The sequence below is a fragment of the Mchenga conophoros genome, linkage group LG11 (assembly GCF_057382185.1).
Source record: "Mchenga conophoros isolate Kocher_MC1m ecotype Shallow Benthic linkage group LG11, M_conophoros_male_GT1.1, whole genome shotgun sequence".
NCBI classification, from domain to species: Eukaryota; Metazoa; Chordata; class Actinopteri; order Cichliformes; family Cichlidae; genus Mchenga; species Mchenga conophoros.
In genome coordinates, this window is record NC_140536.1 from 28016808 (window position 1) to 28038196 (window position 21389).

Consider the following 21389-nt stretch of genomic DNA (forward strand, 5'->3'; position numbering starts at 1 on the left):
CTTGATAAATAAAGGTGTGTTTGTGTGCACAGGCACTTACACTGGCTCTGGGTGCGTTGAGGGATGTCCAAGAGCAGCTGAGACTGAGAGTCCCGAAATGAACGCCCTCGTCTGGACTTTGAGTTGCCTAAAGGGCAGTAAAGTAAAGAGCTGATGAAATTAAGCTGTCCAGCTACATAATGTGAATGGTTTCTGAACACAGGTAGTTGATGTTGGATACCAAAGCCTGGGGCGCTCCTTTAACTGGTTGATCTAGTCCAGGGCTCACACCCTTGCTTGTTCTGTTGTCCGGTTGTCTTTATGTAGTGTATCCATGGGTGTTACTTCAGCAAAGGCCCTATAGCTCAGTGGTTAGAGCACTGGTCTTGTAAACCAGGGGTCGTGAGTTCAAATCTCACTGGGGCCTAGCAAACTTTTTGGTCCTGTAAATATTTTTTTACAGGACCAAGGTTGCCAGACCCTTAGTGGAATCTGCACACAAGCCAGCAAGAGGCTTAAGACCCCTACTAGAATAGGCCAGGGAAATTGCTCGAACTATCCAGTGGAAAAGGCGCTCTTTAGGCACAGGCTTTTCTATATGTGGTTTAGCGCAAGCTACAAACAGCTGGTCACTTTGTCTAAAACTCTGGGTTCTGTCCATATAGATACGCAGAGCACAGACTGGAAACAAGGTATGCAGCCACTGTGGCATACCTATTTGGGGAGAACTCATTTCACAACCTCTACACTGAAAGAGCGTGGATTTCTCCTACAAACGTAGCTGAAGCTAAAATAATCAATAGAGCTGTCTTCAAGCACAGAAATTTTACCTTCTTGGCTGAAACCATCCCCACGGTAACAATCTGAGACAGGAAATCTTGTTTCTTACACTCGTGGAGCACAAATGAACAGTCTGGAGAGACTCTCACATGATGGTGGCCGTCACAGTGAGGGTCTAGTCCCTGTGATCCTACCCACTTCTGAAAGTCCCATGTTCAGTGGCATCATCACTACAAAGGAAGCTAGCAGCCTCTGGGACTGTTTGAGGATAACTTGGGTTGCCTCTGCGAAACAGTGCTAGGGATGACTGTATGGCCAATGTTCTCTTTGAGGACAGAAATGCTCTCACCCAGAGACGTCTAGACCTGAGCCCTATGAAAGTAGTGCGTTGAGTTGGTCTCAACGTGCTCTTTTCCACACTGACTGGAGGCAGTTGGGGTCTGCCACCAGTCAGTCGTTGAAGTATGTGGCTACCCGAAAGCCTTTTCCCCGAGCAGGGCCACTGCTGCCTCGGTGCATTTTACAAACACCCTTGTGAGAGGCCAAAAGGCAGGACCACAAACTCATATGCTATCTCCTGGAAAGCAAATTTTAGATACTTTCTGTGTGGGGATATATGGGGATGTGGAAAAAAACGTCCCACAGTAAAGTGTGGGTGAAATTAAGGTTTCCAGCAATGCAATGTGAATGGTCTCTGAACACAAGGCAGCTAGTGTTGGATACTAAAGCCCTGGGCACTCCTTTAACTGTTTGATCAAGTTCAGAGTCCACACCCACACTTGAGCTATGCTACGGTTGTCTTTATGTAGTGTATCCATGGGTGTTATGTCAGCAAAGGCCCTATAGCTCAGTGGTTAGAGCACTGGTCTTGTAAACCAGGGGTCGCGAGTTCAAATCTCGCTGGGGCCTAGTAAATGTTTTGGTCCTCCTCTAGGTGGACACATAAGCCCCTTTTCCATTAGAACCTACTCAGATCAACTCGGAACGACTGGTTTTTCATTACAATCAAGTACCACAGAAAGTGCGTTGTTGTCATTATAGCAACTCGGCTGAGCATCCCATGACGTATTTGGTATGCGTAACAAACGCTACAGCAAAGGTGGACGTCGAGGTCACTGTATACCTGCTGCTCGGTCTGTGAGCCCTTACAGGCTGGCTAAGTGATGCCCATGTCAGGAGAGGCTAGGGCCTCCCTATATAATAGGCTGACATAGCATCAGATGTAATTCAAAACAAGCCCACCTTTTCCTCACTTCCCTAGCAAAGAGGGTGGTCTGGTGAAACACTCGCTCATACTACTCATAGAACCGGGGTTATAGACATAACCTTAAGTTCTCTTTCATAGCATTCATTTTGTGTCACACTAGGGGGACAAATACTAACTCCCGGATTGCCAGACATGCATGTTTAGAAGACAACTGTCCCCAGTAGTACTTCACAGGGAAGAAGCTCCCAGCTGTGAAGAACATGCACTGAGGACTGAATGTGCCTGGTTAGGTGCTGTTATATCTAGCCTGTAAAATCTAGCAAATGTGTGAGGTGAGGCCCAGGATGCAGCTGCACACATCGCCTGGACAGAAACTCCCTTAAAAAGAGTCTTGATGCATTCTTAATCATCCAGGTAATTAAATCTCAAAAGGTTGATTCTGTTCATCTGGACGTAGCAATGTAGCAACAGTTCTGATACTCCTGAAACATAGGGGATCACTACGTGTTTTTGCTTAGGCATCAGTTGTCCTTCTCTCCTGAAGATTTCTGATAAATGTCCAGCTGGGATAACCACATTTACTCAGGGCCTTCTTGACCTGCTGGTCTTCTGCTTCCGTGGCTGCTGTGTCTGTAGGGATGGTGTTCGCTCTATGGTGTAGCGTCCTGATGACACCCAGTTTGTGCTCCAGTGGATGATGAGAGTCAGAACTTAAATACTGATCCGTATGCACAGGTTTACAGTACACATTAGCTTTTAAATGTCCCCCATTACTGATGGAAATCTCCCAGTCTAAGAAGGCCAACCTGTTGCCCCAGCAGACCACACTGTAAAAGTTGGCTGAGGTAAACACAGAGTCCTAGAAGGTCTTCAGGAGTGGGACCTTCACTCCAAAAGACCTGAGCAGGTACAGCCTGCTCTTCCCTTTTCTGTAGAGAGCATTTGAATTGTGAGTCCAGTCCAGTTTATTGTTTAGATGAACACCAAGGTACCTGTAGCTGTCTACAGGTCCATACCTTGGATGTTTAGTGGTTGCAGTGGAGGATGTTTGTGCCTGCGGAAGTCTACCACCAGCTCCTTGGTTTTTCTAGTGTTGATCTGGAGGTAGTTCTGCTGGCACCAGTTCACAAAGCCTTGGCTCAGTTCTCTGTAACCCTTGTGGTCCCCATCAGTGATGAGGTCAACTATTGCAGAGTCGTCAGCGAATTTCTGCAAGAAGTACTGGGTGAAGTTGTGAGAGAAGTCTGCAGTGTAGATGGTCATCTCTCACCTTTTAAACAAAACCCAAGGTGTTCTGGGTGTGGTGTTCAGAGCTGCCTACCCCAATGGGTTGAGGATCGAAGCCAGAAACTTAGAAATATTATAGGTGACCGAGTTGATCATACAGACAATTGGTCTTAAAGGTACACCGTGTTTATGTATCTTCGGTAAACCATACAGACTTGGTGTAGATTCCCCTGGGTATAGCCTGTGGTATGAGGTCCGGTCAATAGCATTGTCTTATTCTAACTGCTTCAGACAATCTATCACCCTCTTCCTGTAACCACTTCCTGGGTCTCGTTTCAGGGGCTCATAAGTATTTTTGTCACTGAACAGTGACAACATTTTCTCACGATAGTCTTTCTGATTTTAGCAAGACTGTGCACCTACCCTTGTCTGCCGGAAGGATGATTATGTTGTTGTCATTACTAAGTGGTGTGAGTGCCTTCCTCTCCTCCATCCTGATGTTGGATGCTTGGGGATTTGCATTGCTGAGACAGGCCTAAACTTTCATCCCTGGTTGCTCTGCTTCCACATCTACAACATTGTTGTTTGAAATTTCTGTTTCTGTGGCTGTGATCAGTTCAACTCGTGGATTTGTTTCAGCATAACAGCAAAGTTCAACCTTTTTGTAAGGATGATTTTCGCTGCTTGGGTGAGTTGTATGTCAGACAAATCTTTCACCTACTTGTCCACATCCTCAGTGTGGCATCCTTCTCTCTTATGGCTGCTAGGGACACTCTCTGTATTTTGCTATGGTTTCCGATGCAAAACAAGTAAGTTGATCAATGGTCTTTGATCAGTGGGCTTTGATCAGTGGTTGTTGATCAATGGTCATGACAATTTGCATATTAATGATCAAGGAACTGACCTCACATCTCATTGTTCATTCAGCGGGCTGGTTTCAGTTATTGTGCAAAGTACCGTTTATAAGGTTGGGGAAACCTGCAGCCAGCTGAGACTGAAGAAGTCACTTGGATGAGTGATGAAACGTTTCTCCCATTGAAAACGCTACGTCCAGATGAACAGAATCAACCTTTTGGGATCCCTTAAAGCAGGGGTGTCCAACTCCAGGCCTGAAGGGCCGGTGTCCTACAGACTTTAGATGTATCCTTGATGTAACACAGCTGATTTAAATGACTAAATTACCTCCTCAATATGTCTTCAAGTTCTCCAGAGGCCTGGTAATGAACTAATCATTTGATTCAGGTGTGTTGACCCAGGGTGATATCTAAAACTTGCAGGATACCAGCCCTTGAGGCCTGGAGTTGGACACCTCTGCCTTAAAGAGAGTCCATGAGGTTGCCAGACCCTTAGTGGAATGTGCACACAGGCCAGCAGGAGGCTTAAGACCCCTACTAGAATAGGCCTGGGGAATTGCTCCAACTATCAGTGGGAAAGACGCTCTTTAGGCACAGGCTTTCCTATATGTGGTTTAGCGCAAGATACAAACAGCTGGTCACTTTGTCTAAAACTCTGGGTTCTGTCCATATGAATACGCAGAGCACAGACTGGAAACAAGGTATGCAGCCACTGTTGCTCCTCTTAAGAGAAAGGCAGCAGGTAAAAGGCCGGCAGTTCCATAGGGGAAAATATCCAAATAACTTTTGGGGAAAAGGTGGTGTTGAGTGGCATACTGACCTTCGTATTATAAGGGGAGCACTGAATGCACAACCTCTACACCGAGGGAGCGTGGATTTTTCCTACAAGCTTAGCTGAAGCTAAAACAATCAATAGAGCTGTCTTAAAGGACAGAATTTTTACCTTCTTGGCTGAAACCATCCTGGGGAAAAAGTCTAGGGAGACTCTTACATGACGGTGGCCATCACAGTGAAGGTCTAGTCCCTGTAAGACCACCCACCTCTGAAAGCCTCATGTCCAGTAGCATCGTCACTATAGAGGAAGCTAGCAGGCCTAGCAGTATCTGGCACAGTTTTAGGATAACTCGTATTGCCTCTGCGAAACATTGCTAGGGTGTATAAAAGCATTTGAGTGACAAGCCACCCCATGGCAGTTGGGGGCTGCCACCAGCCAGTCGTTGAAGTATGTGGCTACCCGAAAGCCTTTTCCCTGAGCTGGGCCACTGCTGCCTCGGTGCATTTTACAAACACCCTTGTGAGAGGCCAAAAGGCAGGACCACAAACTCATATGCTATCTCCTGGAAAGCAAATCTTAGATACTTTCTGTGTGGGGATATATGGGGAGGTGGAAATAAACGGCCCACAGTAAAGTGTGGGTGAAATTAAGGTTTCCAGCAATGCAATGTGAATGGTCTCTGAACACAAGGCAGCTAGTGTTGGATACTAAAGCCCTGGGCACTCCTTTAACTGTTTGATCAAGTTCAGAGTGCACACCCACACTTGAGCTATGCTACGGTTGTCTTTATGTAGTGTATCCATGGGTGTTATGTCAGCAAAGGCCCTATAGCTCAGTGGTTAGAGCACTGGTCTTGTAAACCAGGGGTCGCGAGTTCAAATCTCGCTGGGGCCTAGTAAATGTTTTGGTCCTCCTCTAGGTGGACACATAAGCCCCTTTTCCCTTAGAACCTACTCAGATCAACTCGGAACGACTGGTTTTCCATTACAATCAAGTACCACAGAAAGTGCGTTGTTGTCATTATAGCAACTCGGCTGAGCATCCCATGACGTATTTGGTATGCGTAACAAACGCTACAGCAAAGGTGGACGTCGATGTGACTTTATACCTGTTGCTTGGTCTGGGACTTTTTGTTAGAGTTGGGGACAACAGCGTTAAGTTTTGTAGCCATTTTTCTCCGGTTTCAAAAATGGTGGTTTTGAGTTTCATAAACGAGATGCTCTAATCACTCACCGAACCCTTACAGGCTGGCTAAGTGACGCCCATGTCAGGAGAGGCTAGGGCCTCCCTATATAATAGGCTGACATAGCATCAGATGTAATTCAAAACAAGCCCACCTTTTCCTCACTTCCCTAGCAAAGAGGGTGGTCTGGTGAAACATTCGCTCATACTACTCATAGAACCGGGGTTATAGACATAACCTTAAGTTCTCTTTCATAGCATTAATTTTGTGTCACACTAGGGGGACAAATACTAACTCCCGGATTGCCAGACATGCATGTTTAGAAGACAACTGTCCCCAGTAGTACTTCACAGGGAAGAAGCTCCCAGCTGTGAAGAACATGCACTGAGGACTGAATGTGCCTGGTTAGGTGCTGTTATATCTAGCCTGTAAAATCTAGCAAATGTGTGAGGTGAGGCCCAGGATGCAGCTGCACACATCGCCTGGACAGAAACTCCCTTAAAAAGAGTCTTGATGCATTCTTAATCATCCAGGTAATTAAATCTCAAAAGGTTGATTCTGTTCATCTGGACGTAGCGTTTTCAGAGGGAGAAATGTTTCGTCACTCATCCAAGTGATTTTTTCAGTCTCAGTAGACTGCAGGTTTCCCCAACCTTATAAACAGTAGATTGCACAATAACTGAAACCAGCCCGCTGAATGAACAATGGGCTGTGAGGTCAGTTCCTTGATCAATAATATGCAAATTGTCATGCCCATTGATCAACAACCAGTTCAAAGCCAATTCGTTGATCAAAGACCACAGATCAATGGCCATGAGTACCATTCACAGAGAGTTGGGGAATGGCTGCAATCACAGCATTTTAAGATGGCAAAAGACGTACCATTAGGTCCCCTCCTTGATTCAGAGATGGTCTTTCCCTTTTCACGTAAATGGTAGGGGTGCAACGATACTCGTATCGATATTGAACCGTTCGATACAGTGCTTTCGGTTCGGTACGCATATGTATCGAACAATACAAAAATTTTAATTTATTTTATCAACTTTCCGTCTGACGATGCTGTCTGTGTTGAGCGCTCAGTGGATCTGCGCTCGACAGTGCAGCCTAGGCGGAGGAGTCGAATGCAGATTCACTGAGCGCAGGGCAAGCTAGCGAGACAGAAGTTAAGCTCTCCTTGCAACATGGCAAATTGAACCTCCCCCACCCTCATTCAGATCTGGCGTTTGGAACTATTTTGGTTTTCATGTGAAGTATGACCCTGAAGGTAAGCGCGTCATGGACTAAAGTAAAACAGTATGTTGGATGTGCCACGCAATGCTCAATTACATGGGTGGGAGCTAGTGTGTTAGCGCAGTTAGGCAGTTAGCTCGTTAACGTGTTGGCTGTCCAGCCCCACGCACGGGGCGATCTGCGGTAGCTCGTTAACGGAGATTTGCCGTGTTGTGGCGTTAACGTCATTTCAACGAGATTTTTTACACTGACAGCACTAGTGGGAACACAACGAATATGACTGCACATTTACGCCGACATCATCCTAGTGCAAAGACAAGTGGAAGCAGACAAAAACAACAAGCACGCATGCTACAAACTTTAACCGAGTCATTTGGACAGCCGTTAGCACAGGATTCTCCTTATGGGGACCTGATATGTTTAATATGCTGCTGAGACTATAGCCCAGAAGAAGCGTATAGTATAGCTTTTATTTTGGAAAGAGCCATTTCTCTGTAATAAACACTCTTTTCCAAAGATGAGTGATTCCTCAATCAGATACAGGGCTCGCAAAATCGCTAGCCCGACGTCCCGGGGCTAGCGATTTTTCCAGTCGGGCTACCAAAATCTATCTCTGCCCTGCCCGTCGGGCACTGTCGCACTGACAGAGGCGAGGCAGCCGGACATTGGCGCCACCGGGCCCTCTGACCACCACCGGTAGGCAACGGGTGAGGACACAACAAAGTGACAGCCAAAGAAAAGCTCACCACAAAACGGAAAAGTTATGACAAATCAGACTATAAGGCAAAAAGAAAGTGCAGCTTTATGGTTTCATGGACAAAGAATTTCTGTGGCTGCAATATGACAAGCTAAATAACCAGGGCTGCACATAAGTGGTCTGCAGGTGCGCATTCGCTGTCAAAATAAAAAACGCGCACAAGATAAGAAGTTGCAACGCGTGTTTGCGTACATAAGATTTTCAGGAGGAGGACAGACATTTGTTTAGAACTCTTAAAGATGTCGAAGAAGCTCCTTTAAGCAATTACTGTGATGTTCCTCCACCTCCAAAGAAATGTCAAAAGGAGTCCGAACCACAAAAGAAGCACGTATTCTCGGAAAAGTAGTTGCAGGAGGTGAGCTGGCTTCAAACAAATGATGAACGCACAGAGATGTGGTGCGGAATGTGCCGTGAAAATTTAATAAATGACAAGTTAAAAAGGCATGAACTTTTTTTTTTGTATCGAAAAAACCGTGACACCAAAGTATCGAACCGAACCGTGAATTTTGTGTATCGTTGCACCCCTAGTAAGTGGCCTCCTTGACTCTCCGTTCAAACCAGCATTCCTACCTGTCCAGGATGTGTACATCCTCATCATTGAAAGAGTGTCCACTGGTCTGTAGGTGTAAATAGACTGCGGAGTCCTAGCCTGACGAGTACTACTTTAGAACCGGGGTTATGTTTTGCATTTTGTGTCACACTAGGGGGACAAATACTAATTCCCGGATTGCCAGACATGCCTGTTAAGAAGACAACTGTCCCCAGTAGTACTTCACAGGGAAGAAGCTCCCACCTGTGAAGTCTCATGTCCAGTGGCATCGTCACTACAGAGGAAGCTACAGCTGCTAAGCTATCAGGCCTAGCAGCCTCTTGCACTGTTTGAGGCTAACTTGTGTTGCCTCTGTGAAACTGTGCTAGGGATGGCTGTATGGCCTTAAGATAGAAATGCTCTCACCCGGAGAAGTCTAGACCTGAGCCCTATGAAAGTAGATGGTCTCAATGTACTCTCTTTTACTAGGTAGAGGATCATCAGGGGGTCCTTTGTCCCTCTTTGGGGGACCCACTGGGTTTAAATCTGGGACTCTCCACCATTTGGATGAGAGGTGAAACATCTTCAAGCAACTTAAAGAAGTCCAGACGCTTTTCTTTCCAAGCTCCTTAGACTACTCTCTTCCACGTTTATCTGAAAGCCCAAATTCCCCGGGTGGTGTATAAGAGCATTTCACTGACAAGCCACCCCCTGGTAGTTGGGGGCTGCCACCAGCCTGTCGTCGAATATGTGACTAACCGAAAGCCTTTTCCATGAGCAGGGCCACTGCTGCCAAGGTGCATTTTACAAAACACCCTTGTAAGAGCACTCCTTTAACTGGTTGATCAAGTTCAGTTCACACCCATGCTTGTGCAATGGTCTGATTGTCTTTATGTAGTGTATCCATGGGTGTTACTTCAGCAAAGGCCCTATAGCTCAGTGGTTAGAGCACTGGTCTTGTAAACCAGGGGTCGCGAGTTCAAATCTCGCTGGGGCCTAGTAAATGTTTTGGTCCTCCTCTAGGTGGACACATAAGCCCCTTTTCCCTTAGAACCTACTCAGATCAACTCGGAACGACTGGTTTTCCATTACAATCAAGTACCACAGAAAGTGCGTTGTTGTCATTATAGCAACTCGGCTGAGCATCCCATGACGTATTTGGTATGCGTAACAAACGCTACAGCAAAGGTGGACGTCGATGTGACTTTATACCTGTTGCTTGGTCTGGGACTTTTTGTTAGAGTTGGGGACAACAGCGTTAATTTTTGTAGCCATTTTTCTCCGGTTTCAAAAATGGTGGTTTTGAGTTTCATAAACGAGATGCTCTAATCACTCACCGAACCCTTACAGGCTGGCTAAGTGACGCCCATGTCAGGAGAGGCTAGGGCCTCCCTATATAATAGGCTGACATAGCATCAGATGTAATTCAAAACAAGCCCACCTTTTCCTCACTTCCCTAGCAAAGAGGGTGGTCTGGTGAAACATTCGCTCATACTACTCATAGAACCGGGGTTATAGACATAACCTTAAGTTCTCTTTCATAGCATTAATTTTGTGTCACACTAGGGGGACAAATACTAACTCCCGGATTGCCAGACATGACTGTTTAGAAGACAACTGTCCCCAGTAGTACTTCACAGGGAAGAAGCTCCCAGCTGTGAAGAACATGCACTGAGGACTGAATGTGCCTGGTTAGGTGCTGTTATATCTAGCCTGTAAAATCTAGCAAATGTGTGAGGTGAGGCCCAGGATGCAGCTGCACACATTGCCTGGACAGAAACTCCCTTAAAAAGAGTCTTGATGCATTCTTAATCATCCAGGTAATTAAATCTCAAAAGGTTGATTCTGTTCATCTGGACGTAGCGTTTTCAGAGGGAGAAATGTTTCGTCACTCATCCAAGTGATTTTTTCAGTCTCAGTAGACTGCAGGTTTCCCCAACCTTATAAACAGTAGATTGCACAATAACTGAAACCAGCCCACTGAATGAACAATGGGCTGTGAGGTCAGTTCCTTGATCAATAATATGCAAATTGTCATGCCCATTGATCAACAACCAGTTCAAAGCCAATTCGTTGATCAAAGACCACAGATCAATGGCCATGAGTACCATTCACAGAGAGTTGGGGAATGGCTGCAATCACAGCATTTTAAGATGGCAAAAGACGTACCATTAGGTCCCCTCCTTGATTCAGAGATGGTCTTTCCCTTTTCACGTAAATGGTAGGGGTGCAACGATACTCGTATCGATATTGAACCGTTCGATACAGTGCTTTCGGTTTGGTACGCATATGTATCGAACAATACAAAAATGTTAATTTATTTTATCAACTTTCCGTCTGACGATGCTGTCTGTGTTGAGCGCTCAGTGGATCTGCGCTCGACATTGCAGCCTAGGCGGAGGAGTCGAATGCAGATTCACTGAGCGCAGGGCAAGCTAGCGAGACAGAAGTTAAGCTCTCCTTGCAACATGGCAAATTGAACCTCCCCCACCCTCATTCAGATCTGGCGTTTGGAACTATTTTGGTTTTCATGTGAAGTATGACCCTGAAGGTAAGCGCGTCATGGACTAAAGTAAAACAGTATGTTGGATGTGCCACGCAATGCTCAATTACATGGGTGGGAGCTAGTGTGTTAGCGCAGTTAGGCAGTTAGCTCGTTAACGTGTTGGCTGTCCAGCCCCACGCACGGGGCGATCTGCGGTAGCTCGTTAACGGAGATTTGCCGTGTTGTGGCGTTAACGTCATTTCAACGAGATTTTTTACACTGACAGCACTAGTGGGAACACAACGAATATGACTGCACATTTACGCCGACATCATCCTAGTGCAAAGACAAGTGGAAGCAGACAAAAACAACAAGCACGCATGCTACAAACTTTAACCGAGTCATTTGGACAGCCGTTAGCACAGGATTCTCCTTATGGGGACCTGATATGTTTAATATGCTGCTGAGACTATAGCCCAGAAGAAGCGTATAGTATAGCTTTTATTTTGGAAAGAGCCATTTCTCTGTAATAAACACTCTTTTCCAAAGATGAGTGATTCCTCAATCAGATACAGGGCTCGCAAAATCGCTAGCCCGACGTCCCGGGGCTAGCGATTTTTCCAGTCGGGCTACCAAAATCTATCTCTGCCCTGCCCGTCGGGCACTGTCGCACTGACAGAGGCGAGGCAGCCGGACATTGGCGCCACCGGGCCCTCTGACCACCACCGGTAGGCAACGGGTGAGGACACAACAAAGTGACAGCCAAAGAAAAGCTCACCACAAAACGGAAAAGTTATGACAAATCAGACTATAAGGCAAAAAGAAAGTGTAGCTTTATGGTTTCATGGACAAAGAATTTCTGTGGCTGCAATATGACAAGCTAAATAACCAGGGCTGCACATAAGTGGTCTGCAGGTGCGCATTCGCTGTCAAAATAAAAAACGCGCACAAGATAAGAAGTTGCAACGCGTGTTTGCGTACATAAGATTTTCAGGAGGAAGACAGACATTTGTTTAAAACTCTTAAAGATGTCGAAGAAGCTCCTTTAAGCAATTACTGTGATGTTCCTCCACCTCCAAAGAAATGTCAAAAGGAGTCCGAACCACAAAAGAAGCACGTATTCTCGGAAAAGTAGTTGCAGGAGGTGAGCTGGCTTCAAACAAATGATGAACGCACAGAGATGTGGTGCGGAATGTGCCGTGAAAATTTAATAAATGACAAGTTAAAAAGGCATGAACTTTTTTTTTTGTATCGAAAAAACCGTGACACCAAAGTATCGAACCGAACCGTGAATTTTGTGTATCGTTGCACCCCTAGTAAGTGGCCTCCTTGACTCTCCGTTCAAACCAGCATTCCTACCTGTCCAGGATGTGTACATCCTCATCATTGAAAGAGTGTCCACTGGTCTGTAGGTGTAAATAGACTGCGGAGTCCTAGCCTGACGAGTACTACTTTAGAACCGGGGTTATGTTTTGCATTTTGTGTCACACTAGGGGGACAAATACTAATTCCCGGATTGCCAGACATGCCTGTTAAGAAGACAACTGTCCCCAGTAGTACATCACAGGGAAGAAGCTCCCACCTGTGAAGTCTCATGTCCAGTGGCATCGTCACTACAGAGGAAGCTACAGCTGCTAAGCTATCAGGCCTAGCAGCCTCTTGCACTGTTTGAGGCTAACTTGTGTTGCCTCTGTGAAACTGTGCTAGGGATGGCTGTATGGCCTTAAGATAGAAATGCTCTCACCCGGAGAAGTCTAGACCTGAGCCCTATGAAAGTAGATGGTCTCAATGTACTCTCTTTTACTAGGTAGAGGATCATCAGGGGGTCCTTTGTCCCTCTTTGGGGGACCCACTGGGTTTAAATCTGGGACTCTCCACCATTTGGATGAGAGGTGAAACATCTTCAAGCAACTTAAAGAAGTCCAGACGCTTTTCTTTCCAAGCTCCTTAGACTACTCTCTTCCACGTTTATCTGAAAGCCCAAATTCCCCGGGTGGTGTATAAGAGCATTTCACTGACAAGCCACCCCCTGGTAGTTGGGGGCTGCCACCAGCCTGTCGTCGAATATGTGACTAACCGAAAGCCTTTTCCATGAGCAGGGCCACTGCTGCCAAGGTGCATTTTACAAAACACCCTTGTAAGAGCACTCCTTTAACTGGTTGATCAAGTTCAGTTCACACCCATGCTTGTGCAATGGTCTGATTGTCTTTATGTAGTGTATCCATGGGTGTTACTTCAGCAAAGGCCCTATAGCTCAGTGGTTAGAGCACTGGTCTTGTAAACCAGGGGTCGCGAGTTCAAATCTCGCTGGGGCCTAGTAAATGTTTTTGTCCTGTACATACCCCCCCGTCCTCCTTTAGGTGGACACATAAGCCCCTTTTCCATTAGAACCTACTCAGATCAACTCGCCACAGCTTGCCACGATTTGGATCAACAGCCTTTACTGTTAGCTAAATGATGCCCATGTTATATAGGCCTTCCTATATAATAGGCTCACATAGCGTCAGATGTAATTCAAAAAAGCCCACCTCTTCCTCACTTCCCTAGCAAAGAGGTTGGTTCGGTGAGACACTCGCTCATGCTACTCAGAGAACCAGGGATAAAAACATAACCTGAAGCTCTCTTTCATAGCATTCATTTTGTGTTTCACTATGAGAGAAATAGCGATTTAGTTAGTATTTTGTGCTTAGAAATATTAACTACCAGATTGCCAGACATGACTAGAGATGGCACGATACCACTTTTTTATGTCCGATACCGATACCGATATCATAAATTTGGATATCTGCCGATACCGATATGAATCCGATATAGTGTTTTTTAATCAACAAAACTGTTTTTTAAATATCTTGCTGCATTTTGTATAAGTTCATACTGAAGTTTAAAACAACAACTACACTAAAGCTATTCTGTTATACCTGTATGCAAAAAAAAAAATTTCATAGTTCACCAATACTGATCAATCTAATAAACTTAAACCTACACCATCCTCCCTATTCTGGTATTTTAAAGAGTACTTAGCGTAAATATTAAGCAACCTAACTAATAGGGTTCCAACTCCCAGCAACAACAAAAATAAATAAATAAAAAATAGGGAACCACCCCTCACGCTCCACCTCATGATGCTTAATCGACGTAATCAACCTTAATTTGATGCAGTGTGAAAAAAAATGCACAGAAATCAATTATTTTTCAAGAAATATTAAATAGATTCAACATCTTTCTTCAACAAAATTGCAGACTGCACAGATGGTACCTTCCCAAAGGAAAAAAGTACTATAGCTTACTAGGGTATATATATTAGACTTAATAGTCACTATATACAGTAATTGACTTCTATTCCATCCATCCATTTTCATCCGCTTTTTCCGGGGCCGGGTCGCGGGGGCAGCAGCCTAAGCAAAGAGGCCCAGACCTCCCTCTCCCCAGCCACCTCCTCCAGCTTATCCGGGGGAATACCAAGGCGTTCCCAGGCCAGCCGAGAGATATAATCTCTCCAGCATGTCCTGGGTCTGCCCCGGGGCCTCCTCCCGGTGGGACATGCCTGGAACACCTCACCCAGGAGGCGCCCAGGGGGCATCCTTGTCAGATGCCCGAACCACCTCAGCTGGCTCCTTTCGATGTGGAGCAGCAGCTGCTCTACTCTGAGCCCCTCCCGGATGGCCGAACTTCTCACCCTATCTCTAAGGGAGAGGCCAGCCACCCTTCGGAGGAAGCTCATTTCTGCCGCTTGTATCCGCGATGTCGTTCTTTCGGTCACTACCCACAGCTCGTGGCCATAGGTGAGGGTAGGGACGTAGATCGACCGGTAAATTGAGAGCTTCGCTTTTACACTCAGCTCCCTCTTCACCACCTATCGGCCCCCCTGGCTAAACTTTGCTAGATCCGCCCCTGCACAGTTACCAGCGTCAGCTACGTAGAAAACGATCCTGGAGTAGAAAGTAATATTAAATAAATTCTAACAACAGCTGATCAAGCTTAAACGTGCTGCTGTTGTTCAGCCGCTGGTTTCCTCTTTCTGGTGCAAAGTGGGCCAAAAACAAACAAGAGAGACGGACTCGCGACAGAAAAGCCGATCAGCTGATCATTAAGCAGTTTCATGATTGAAGTAGCAGCCGGAGAGCGAGAGGCAGTCGCTTGTTAAGCTTAACGCAGGAATGCTTTACAAACATTCAGAGATGGACTTACACACTTGCTTTACTTCTCTCGGGGATAACTTTGTCGGAGATGAAATGCCGGGTTGCTAGCGAAGCTCCAAATGCTATCCAGACCACCGACAGGTCCCGCATGCCACAGCCGCTCTATCAGGTGATGCATACTGCTCCGACGTGCTAACGTTCTGAGGTGAGTTACGGCGTGTTGCAAGTTTTGTGAGGTGCTTTCGTGATATTTAATGGATCGGATTACATTTTTTATTTTTCTCCGATATCCGATCCAGTAATTTAGGTCAGTATCGGACCGATACCGATACGTAATATCGGATCGGTCCATCTCTAGACATGACTGTTAAGAAGACAACTGTCCCCAATAGCACTTCACAGGGGAGAATGTGCCAGGTTTGGTCCTGTTACATCTTGCCCATAAAACTGAGTAAATGTGAAGACCCCTGCTAATATAGGCCAGGGCAATTGCTCCTAGTATGCAGTGGGAAAGGCGCTGTTTTGACATAGGCTTTCACATATTTGGTTTCCTTCGTGCTCTCAGTAGACCTAACCACTATCTACCAATATAAAGCCATCACCACCTATTTAATTGCAGGCTAACATAAAAGTTTCAATTTTTTTAATCGCAAGTCGTAGACTCCTTCCAAGAAATACCTGGAAGTCAGCCAAATACAGGTTAATCACTTTGGAACCCCATTTTATTGGCTTGTAGGTCATAGTTTTAAAGGACAGGTCAGGGAGCGGCACAGTGGCCCAGGACAGAATCTAGTTTTTTTTCTCACTGAGCTCCACTTGTTGTATGCTTACTACTCCACTTTTCATATGTACACTCTTTAGGGAGGGTGGGGTTTGCAGTTTCACTTGCCCACTTATTCTAAGGTGACTCCAGGACAGATTTTTACAAATTTCCTTTACAAGATCTAAGGGTTGAGACCAGCTCTAGGACTCTGTGGCGGGGTTTGTGTCCACTCATACAATTCAACTGGGGAGCTTTCATGTATGAGAGAAATACATTAACCACTACCAGTCTTGTTGTCTGGGACGTTAAAAATAATATTTAAACACATAAGTTTTTTATATTAGCAAATTAAACAAGTAATAAATTTTTTTTTATCTGTGATGAAAACAAGATCTTGTTCTGACACAGATTTTTTAGATATAAGAGTGTTGGAAAGCTATTTTTAAAAATGGTTTATAATAATTAAGCGTGCAGGTGATAGCGTCCACAGTTCATACATCTGTCTACTTCAAGATACGAGAGACGGAGTAATAAAATGACTCTCGTGTGTGTGTGTGTGTGTGTTTGGGAGGGGGGGTGTTGTTAATGTGTGTGTTCAGCAGATAGCTCTACGCAGTCGTCTGACATTCCCCCTGACAGCTCTGAACTTTTCACAGTGCCAGCACTGTCAGGTAGAGAGGGAGGAGAGGCGAGAAGGGGGAGGGGAAAACAACGTCAGAAGACCGGATCGGACCGTGAGCAGAGAGGCTGTGCGGGCTTCTGTGTTTTGGCGCAGCAAGGCTTCTGTCTGTCCTCCCATCATCACCTGGTGATGTGTTAAGAAGGTCAGGCCTGTCTGTGAGGGCGAAACCTTACCAGAGCTTCCACGCGGGAAACCAGGCTGATACCGTCCCGGCGTGTGGATTGAAGCATTAGCCAGACATTTCCACGGGTCGCTTACAGTGTTTCTTACACAGCTGGATTTGTAACTTCTTCTTCTTTTAATCTTACAAAATCTTCAAATGCTAAAGCTTTAATTCATGCTGCACATCCGACTCACTGATTTCTCAGCCACTATTTTCTGCTAACTTAACCGAACACGAGTTCAAGGTTTAGCCAATTAAAAACATTCCTAATAAGCATATTTAACTCAGGAGTTGCAGCGTGCACAAGCTGCTTTAAAACTGCAAAGGGTCAGTGCACACCAAGAGTTCATCTACAACTATTAGAGTTAAAATTAAAGCTGCTTTTCCTACACTTGATATCCATTGTTTCTAATGTGGCAAAGTTGCAGGTGATAATTTCTATAACATGTTTATTAGCATGGCTGTCTTTTGGCCATTATTGCTTGTTTACAAACTGCAAGGTGCCTGCTTCTGTTAAGAGTGCTTTCCCAGCATCCTCATTTCCTATCATCTCTTTGCTCACATGACAACACTCCTCCCCAAAAAAGTGTTTTTCGTGTTTTGGTGTGCACTCAGGCAGACTCACAGGTCACAGTGTTGCATTTGTTGAGCTTTTCAGCCACTAGAAACATTAAAACTTAATGTTTGGAAATTGAAAAGTCATTATTTCAGCGGTGAGCCATCATCCTGATTAATCCAATATTACATTACCAGAGCAATTAAGTGCAGCATTGCTCTCAAAGGTTTAGTCTAAAATAGCTCTGCTCAGTTTTCATGCTTCTCCTTTTTCAGAGTTCAGTGGAATGTCACAGGATCGACCACACATTTTTAAATAGATGTGAGAGAAAGATATATTAAATATATGTGAAATATATTATGAAATTCTTTATGGCAAAGATTGAACTGGAAACATTTCTTAGAGATTTTCGGACCATATTGACACGACAGCACGGCACAGTTCTTGTAAACGTGTCCACAATGTGACTCTCCTGTTCCACCACATCCCAAAGGTGCTCTATTGTATTGAGATGTGGTGACTGTAGTGGTTTCTGAGTACAGTGAACTTACTATTTGGTTCAAGAAACCAGTTTAAGATGGTCTGGTCTTTGTGACACGGTGGATTATCTTGCTGGAAGCAGCCATCAGAAGTCATAAAGGGATGGACACAGTCAGCAACTACACTCAGGTAAGCTGCAGCATTTAAATGATGCTCATTTGATACTAAGGGGTCCAAAGTGTGTCAAGAAAATATCACCCACATCACAAACAAGAGCAGCTTGAACCAGTGATATGAGGTAGGGTGGACCTGTGCTTCCATGCTGTTTATGCCAAATTCTGATCCTACCATCTGAATGTCACAGCAGAAACCAGGATTCAGTGGACCAGGCATGTTGTGTGCTCAGAGGTGCTCTTCTGCATACCTTGACTATAATGAGTAGTTAACTGAGTTACTGTTGCCTCTGGGCATTCTCCTCTATGGAAGCCCGTTTCCGCCACTAAAAAAAAAAGTATCCATAACTCGAAATATCGACTTATTAACTCAAAATTTCAACTTATTTTCTTGAAATTTTGACTTATTAACTTGAAATTTTAAGAAAAGTAACTCGATATTTTGAGTTATCTCTGCCATCAGTAATCTACGTGGACTGCACACTCAAAACCGGATCGCAACAAACTGGCGCTTTCAAGAGTACGTTTGCTGATAGTAACACCATGTGATTCAGCTCATAACACAAGCATTTCATCATTTGTGACGCTACGCTGAAAATAATCAGCAATTTGTGCATTCATGACTGGCTGTTATACTGGTAGCTTAACTGTAGCATTTGTAGCTGAGGGCTTCCGCTTCCGGGTAACAAGGAAATTACGTCATTCATGTAGATTACTGATTATTAACTCAAACTTTTGAAAAAAGTCAACATTTCAAGCTACTTTTCTCAAAATTTCAAATTAATAAGTCAAAATTTTGAGAAAGATAACTCGAAATTTAGAGTTTTGGATACTTTTTTTTTTTTTTAGTGGCAGAAACGGGCTTCCATACTCCTCTGACCTCTGGCATCAATAAGGGATTTCAAACTAGAGAACTGCTGCTCACTGGATGTCTTTTTTTTTTCCAGTCCATTCAGAGATGATTGTGTGGGAAAATCCCAGAAGATCTACATTTTCTTTAACACTAAGATCTTTCTGTCATTCAACGTTTATAAGATATTGCTTACGGTCTGTTCTATACACCTTGATTTGTAGCTTCATCTGCTTTTAATACCACTTTTAATTAAGACGGGCAGATGCTCAATTCCTTAAACATCTTTAATAACACCACTGTTTCTCACTCATTACCTGACCGTTTCCTCTCTGACTTACAGTTTTGATCAAGTGACAATGATATTAAAACTCTCTGATCCATAGAAAAGTAGGCTTTTCATTCATTTTGCCCTTAGAGTTTGACCAGCCTGTGAAGTGTAGAAAATAATTTTTCTGCCGTATTTTGATGATCAGTTTCATCTTAACCAGGTCATCTTGACCACATCTACAAGCCGAAATACACTGAATCGCAGGTGTGTGATTGCCTGATTAGATATGGCGGCGCGTGAACAACGCGAGGCTCAGTGTCTCTCCAGAATCTGCTATTTAGCGGTTTTTTATCACAGGAGGAATGCTGACCCACATCCACCCATCCACATTAAGGGGACGGCTGTGGAGCGTGTGAGCAGCTTCAAGTTCCTGGGAGTCCACATCTCCGAGGATCTCACCTGGACGACCAACTGCTCCAAGCTGGTCAAGAAGGCTCACCAGCGCCTCTTCTTCTTGAGGACTCTGAGGAAGAACCACCTGTCCTCAGACATCCTGGTGAACTTCTATCGCTGCACCATCGAGAGCATCCTGACCAACTGTATAACAGTCTGGTACGGGAACTGCTCTGCCTCGGACTGGAAGGCGTTGCAGAGGGTCGTGAAAACTGCCCAGCGCATCGCCGGAGCACCACTTCCTGCCATAAAAGACATCTACAGGAAGCGGTGTCTGAAAAGGGCTGGGAAAATCATCAAAGACCCCAGTCACCCATCACATGGACTCTTCACCCTCCTGCCCTCTGGGAGGCGCCACAGGAGCCTCCGGACTAAGACCACCAGGTACCGGAACAGCTTCTTCCCCACAGCTGTCAGACTCCTGAACTCTGCCTCCTGACATCTGACCCACGTTAAACTCATGGACTGAACATACACACACCCACAATGGACAACTGTACCCTCAAACACAATAATAACATGGACTGAACCACCACTCACAACCACTAGCACTTTATATAGCCTCTGTAGAAACTATCTACACCCTCACTTATCTTAACTGCACTACTGTATAGCTCTGTGTAAATAATCATTCTGTACATTCAATAATCTTTAATCCTACAACTGTTTACAACTTGCATAGTTCCCATTTCTGTATAGCTGTATATCTCAGATTTCTGTAAAGTTATTTATTTCATATTCTGTATAGTTTTTCATATTTATATCCTGTTCATATCCTGTACATAGCTTGTACTCACTACAGCCTGTACATACTTATAGTTATAGAATATTCACAACATACTTCATACCGTGTACATTATAACATACCATAATAGACCCATTTCTGTAATATACTTACATATCTATACTATTGCTAATATATATTGTAATATATCTATATCACTAAAGCACTTCTGGATGGATGCAAACTGCATTTCGTTGCCCTGTACCTGTGCATGTGCAATGACAATAAAGTTGAATTCTATTCTATTCTATTCTATTTACATTAATGAGCAGGTGTGCCTAATAAAGTGTCTGGTGAGTGTAAATAAAGCAATAGAATGATTCGGGAAACTAAAAACAGTTTTGGGGCAGTATGCTGGTGATCTTACCGTAGATGCTTTGGAGCACAGAGCTCTTACTCTGTGTTGGCTTAGCAGGTTGAGCTCGGATTTCCACCTTCTTCCTGTTATGGGTGTAGTTTGAATGTCTGGACTCCACCTCTTCATGGGCTTTTACCTCCCTCCGTCTGCGTGCACAAAACCTGCAAACACACATCCACACAAACACATGCACGCAGTTCTATAAAAATCATCTCTAACAGCGTTCAAAGCTTTAAAAGCTGGCAAGTCCTCGCACTAATTCTCACTAAGCATAAACAAAGTAAACAGTTTACTCAAGGAAATTAATAGGCAACATATACACAATATAACTGTGAAGCTGAGGAGAAACAGAGGGCCTCCTGCAGTGGACTGGCATCCACTAAGAGAAACGCAGTGTGTGCAAGACAGAGAGAAAAGCAACGAGAGGCTTCTGGTAGCTATTAGAGCAGCCCGGCTGAACTTTTAGCCTCTTGTTAAAATACTATGAAACTTCTAGATTACAGCCTTTATGTCCTACGTCTTCTTGTCTCAACCCTCTCCCACGCTCTCCCCCCCACTGCTCCACTGTTCATGGCATCCAGACTAAAGACGGGGGCGGGAAAGTATTCACAAGGGGGCACATGTGGGTGCCACATGGCACTGCCCCAAAATTTTGAATGCTAAATGCGGTCTGAATCGCTTCAAAAAAATTCATTTGTCCCAGCATCGATC

The 21389-nt window shown here is 44.7% G+C and overlaps 1 protein-coding gene and 5 non-coding genes across 7 annotated transcripts in view; 5 read left to right on the plus strand and 1 right to left on the minus strand.

Moving 5' to 3' along the window:
- invs (inversin) overlaps window positions 1-21389 on the minus strand; it is a 43312-nt gene that overhangs the window by 768 nt on the left and 21155 nt on the right. For both annotated transcript variants that reach the window (XM_085292200.1, XM_085292199.1), the window contains exons 17-18: window positions 20688-20839; window positions 41-127 (exon numbers count right to left, since the gene is read on the minus strand). In XM_085292200.1, coding sequence (XP_085148326.1) covers window positions 41-127; window positions 20688-20839 — 239 coding nt within the window. The remainder of the gene's footprint in view (window positions 1-40; window positions 128-20687; window positions 20840-21389) is intronic.
- Window positions 334-406, plus strand: trnat-ugu (transfer RNA threonine (anticodon UGU)). Its single transcript has one exon. It is a non-coding gene; the product is annotated as a tRNA-Thr (tRNA).
- trnat-ugu (transfer RNA threonine (anticodon UGU)) lies at window positions 1596-1668 on the plus strand. The gene has a single exon. It is a non-coding gene; the product is annotated as a tRNA-Thr (tRNA).
- On the plus strand, window positions 5644-5716 carry trnat-ugu (transfer RNA threonine (anticodon UGU)). Its single transcript has one exon. It is a non-coding gene; the product is annotated as a tRNA-Thr (tRNA).
- On the plus strand, window positions 9447-9519 carry trnat-ugu (transfer RNA threonine (anticodon UGU)). The gene has a single exon. It is a non-coding gene; the product is annotated as a tRNA-Thr (tRNA).
- trnat-ugu (transfer RNA threonine (anticodon UGU)) lies at window positions 13250-13322 on the plus strand. Its single transcript has one exon. It is a non-coding gene; the product is annotated as a tRNA-Thr (tRNA).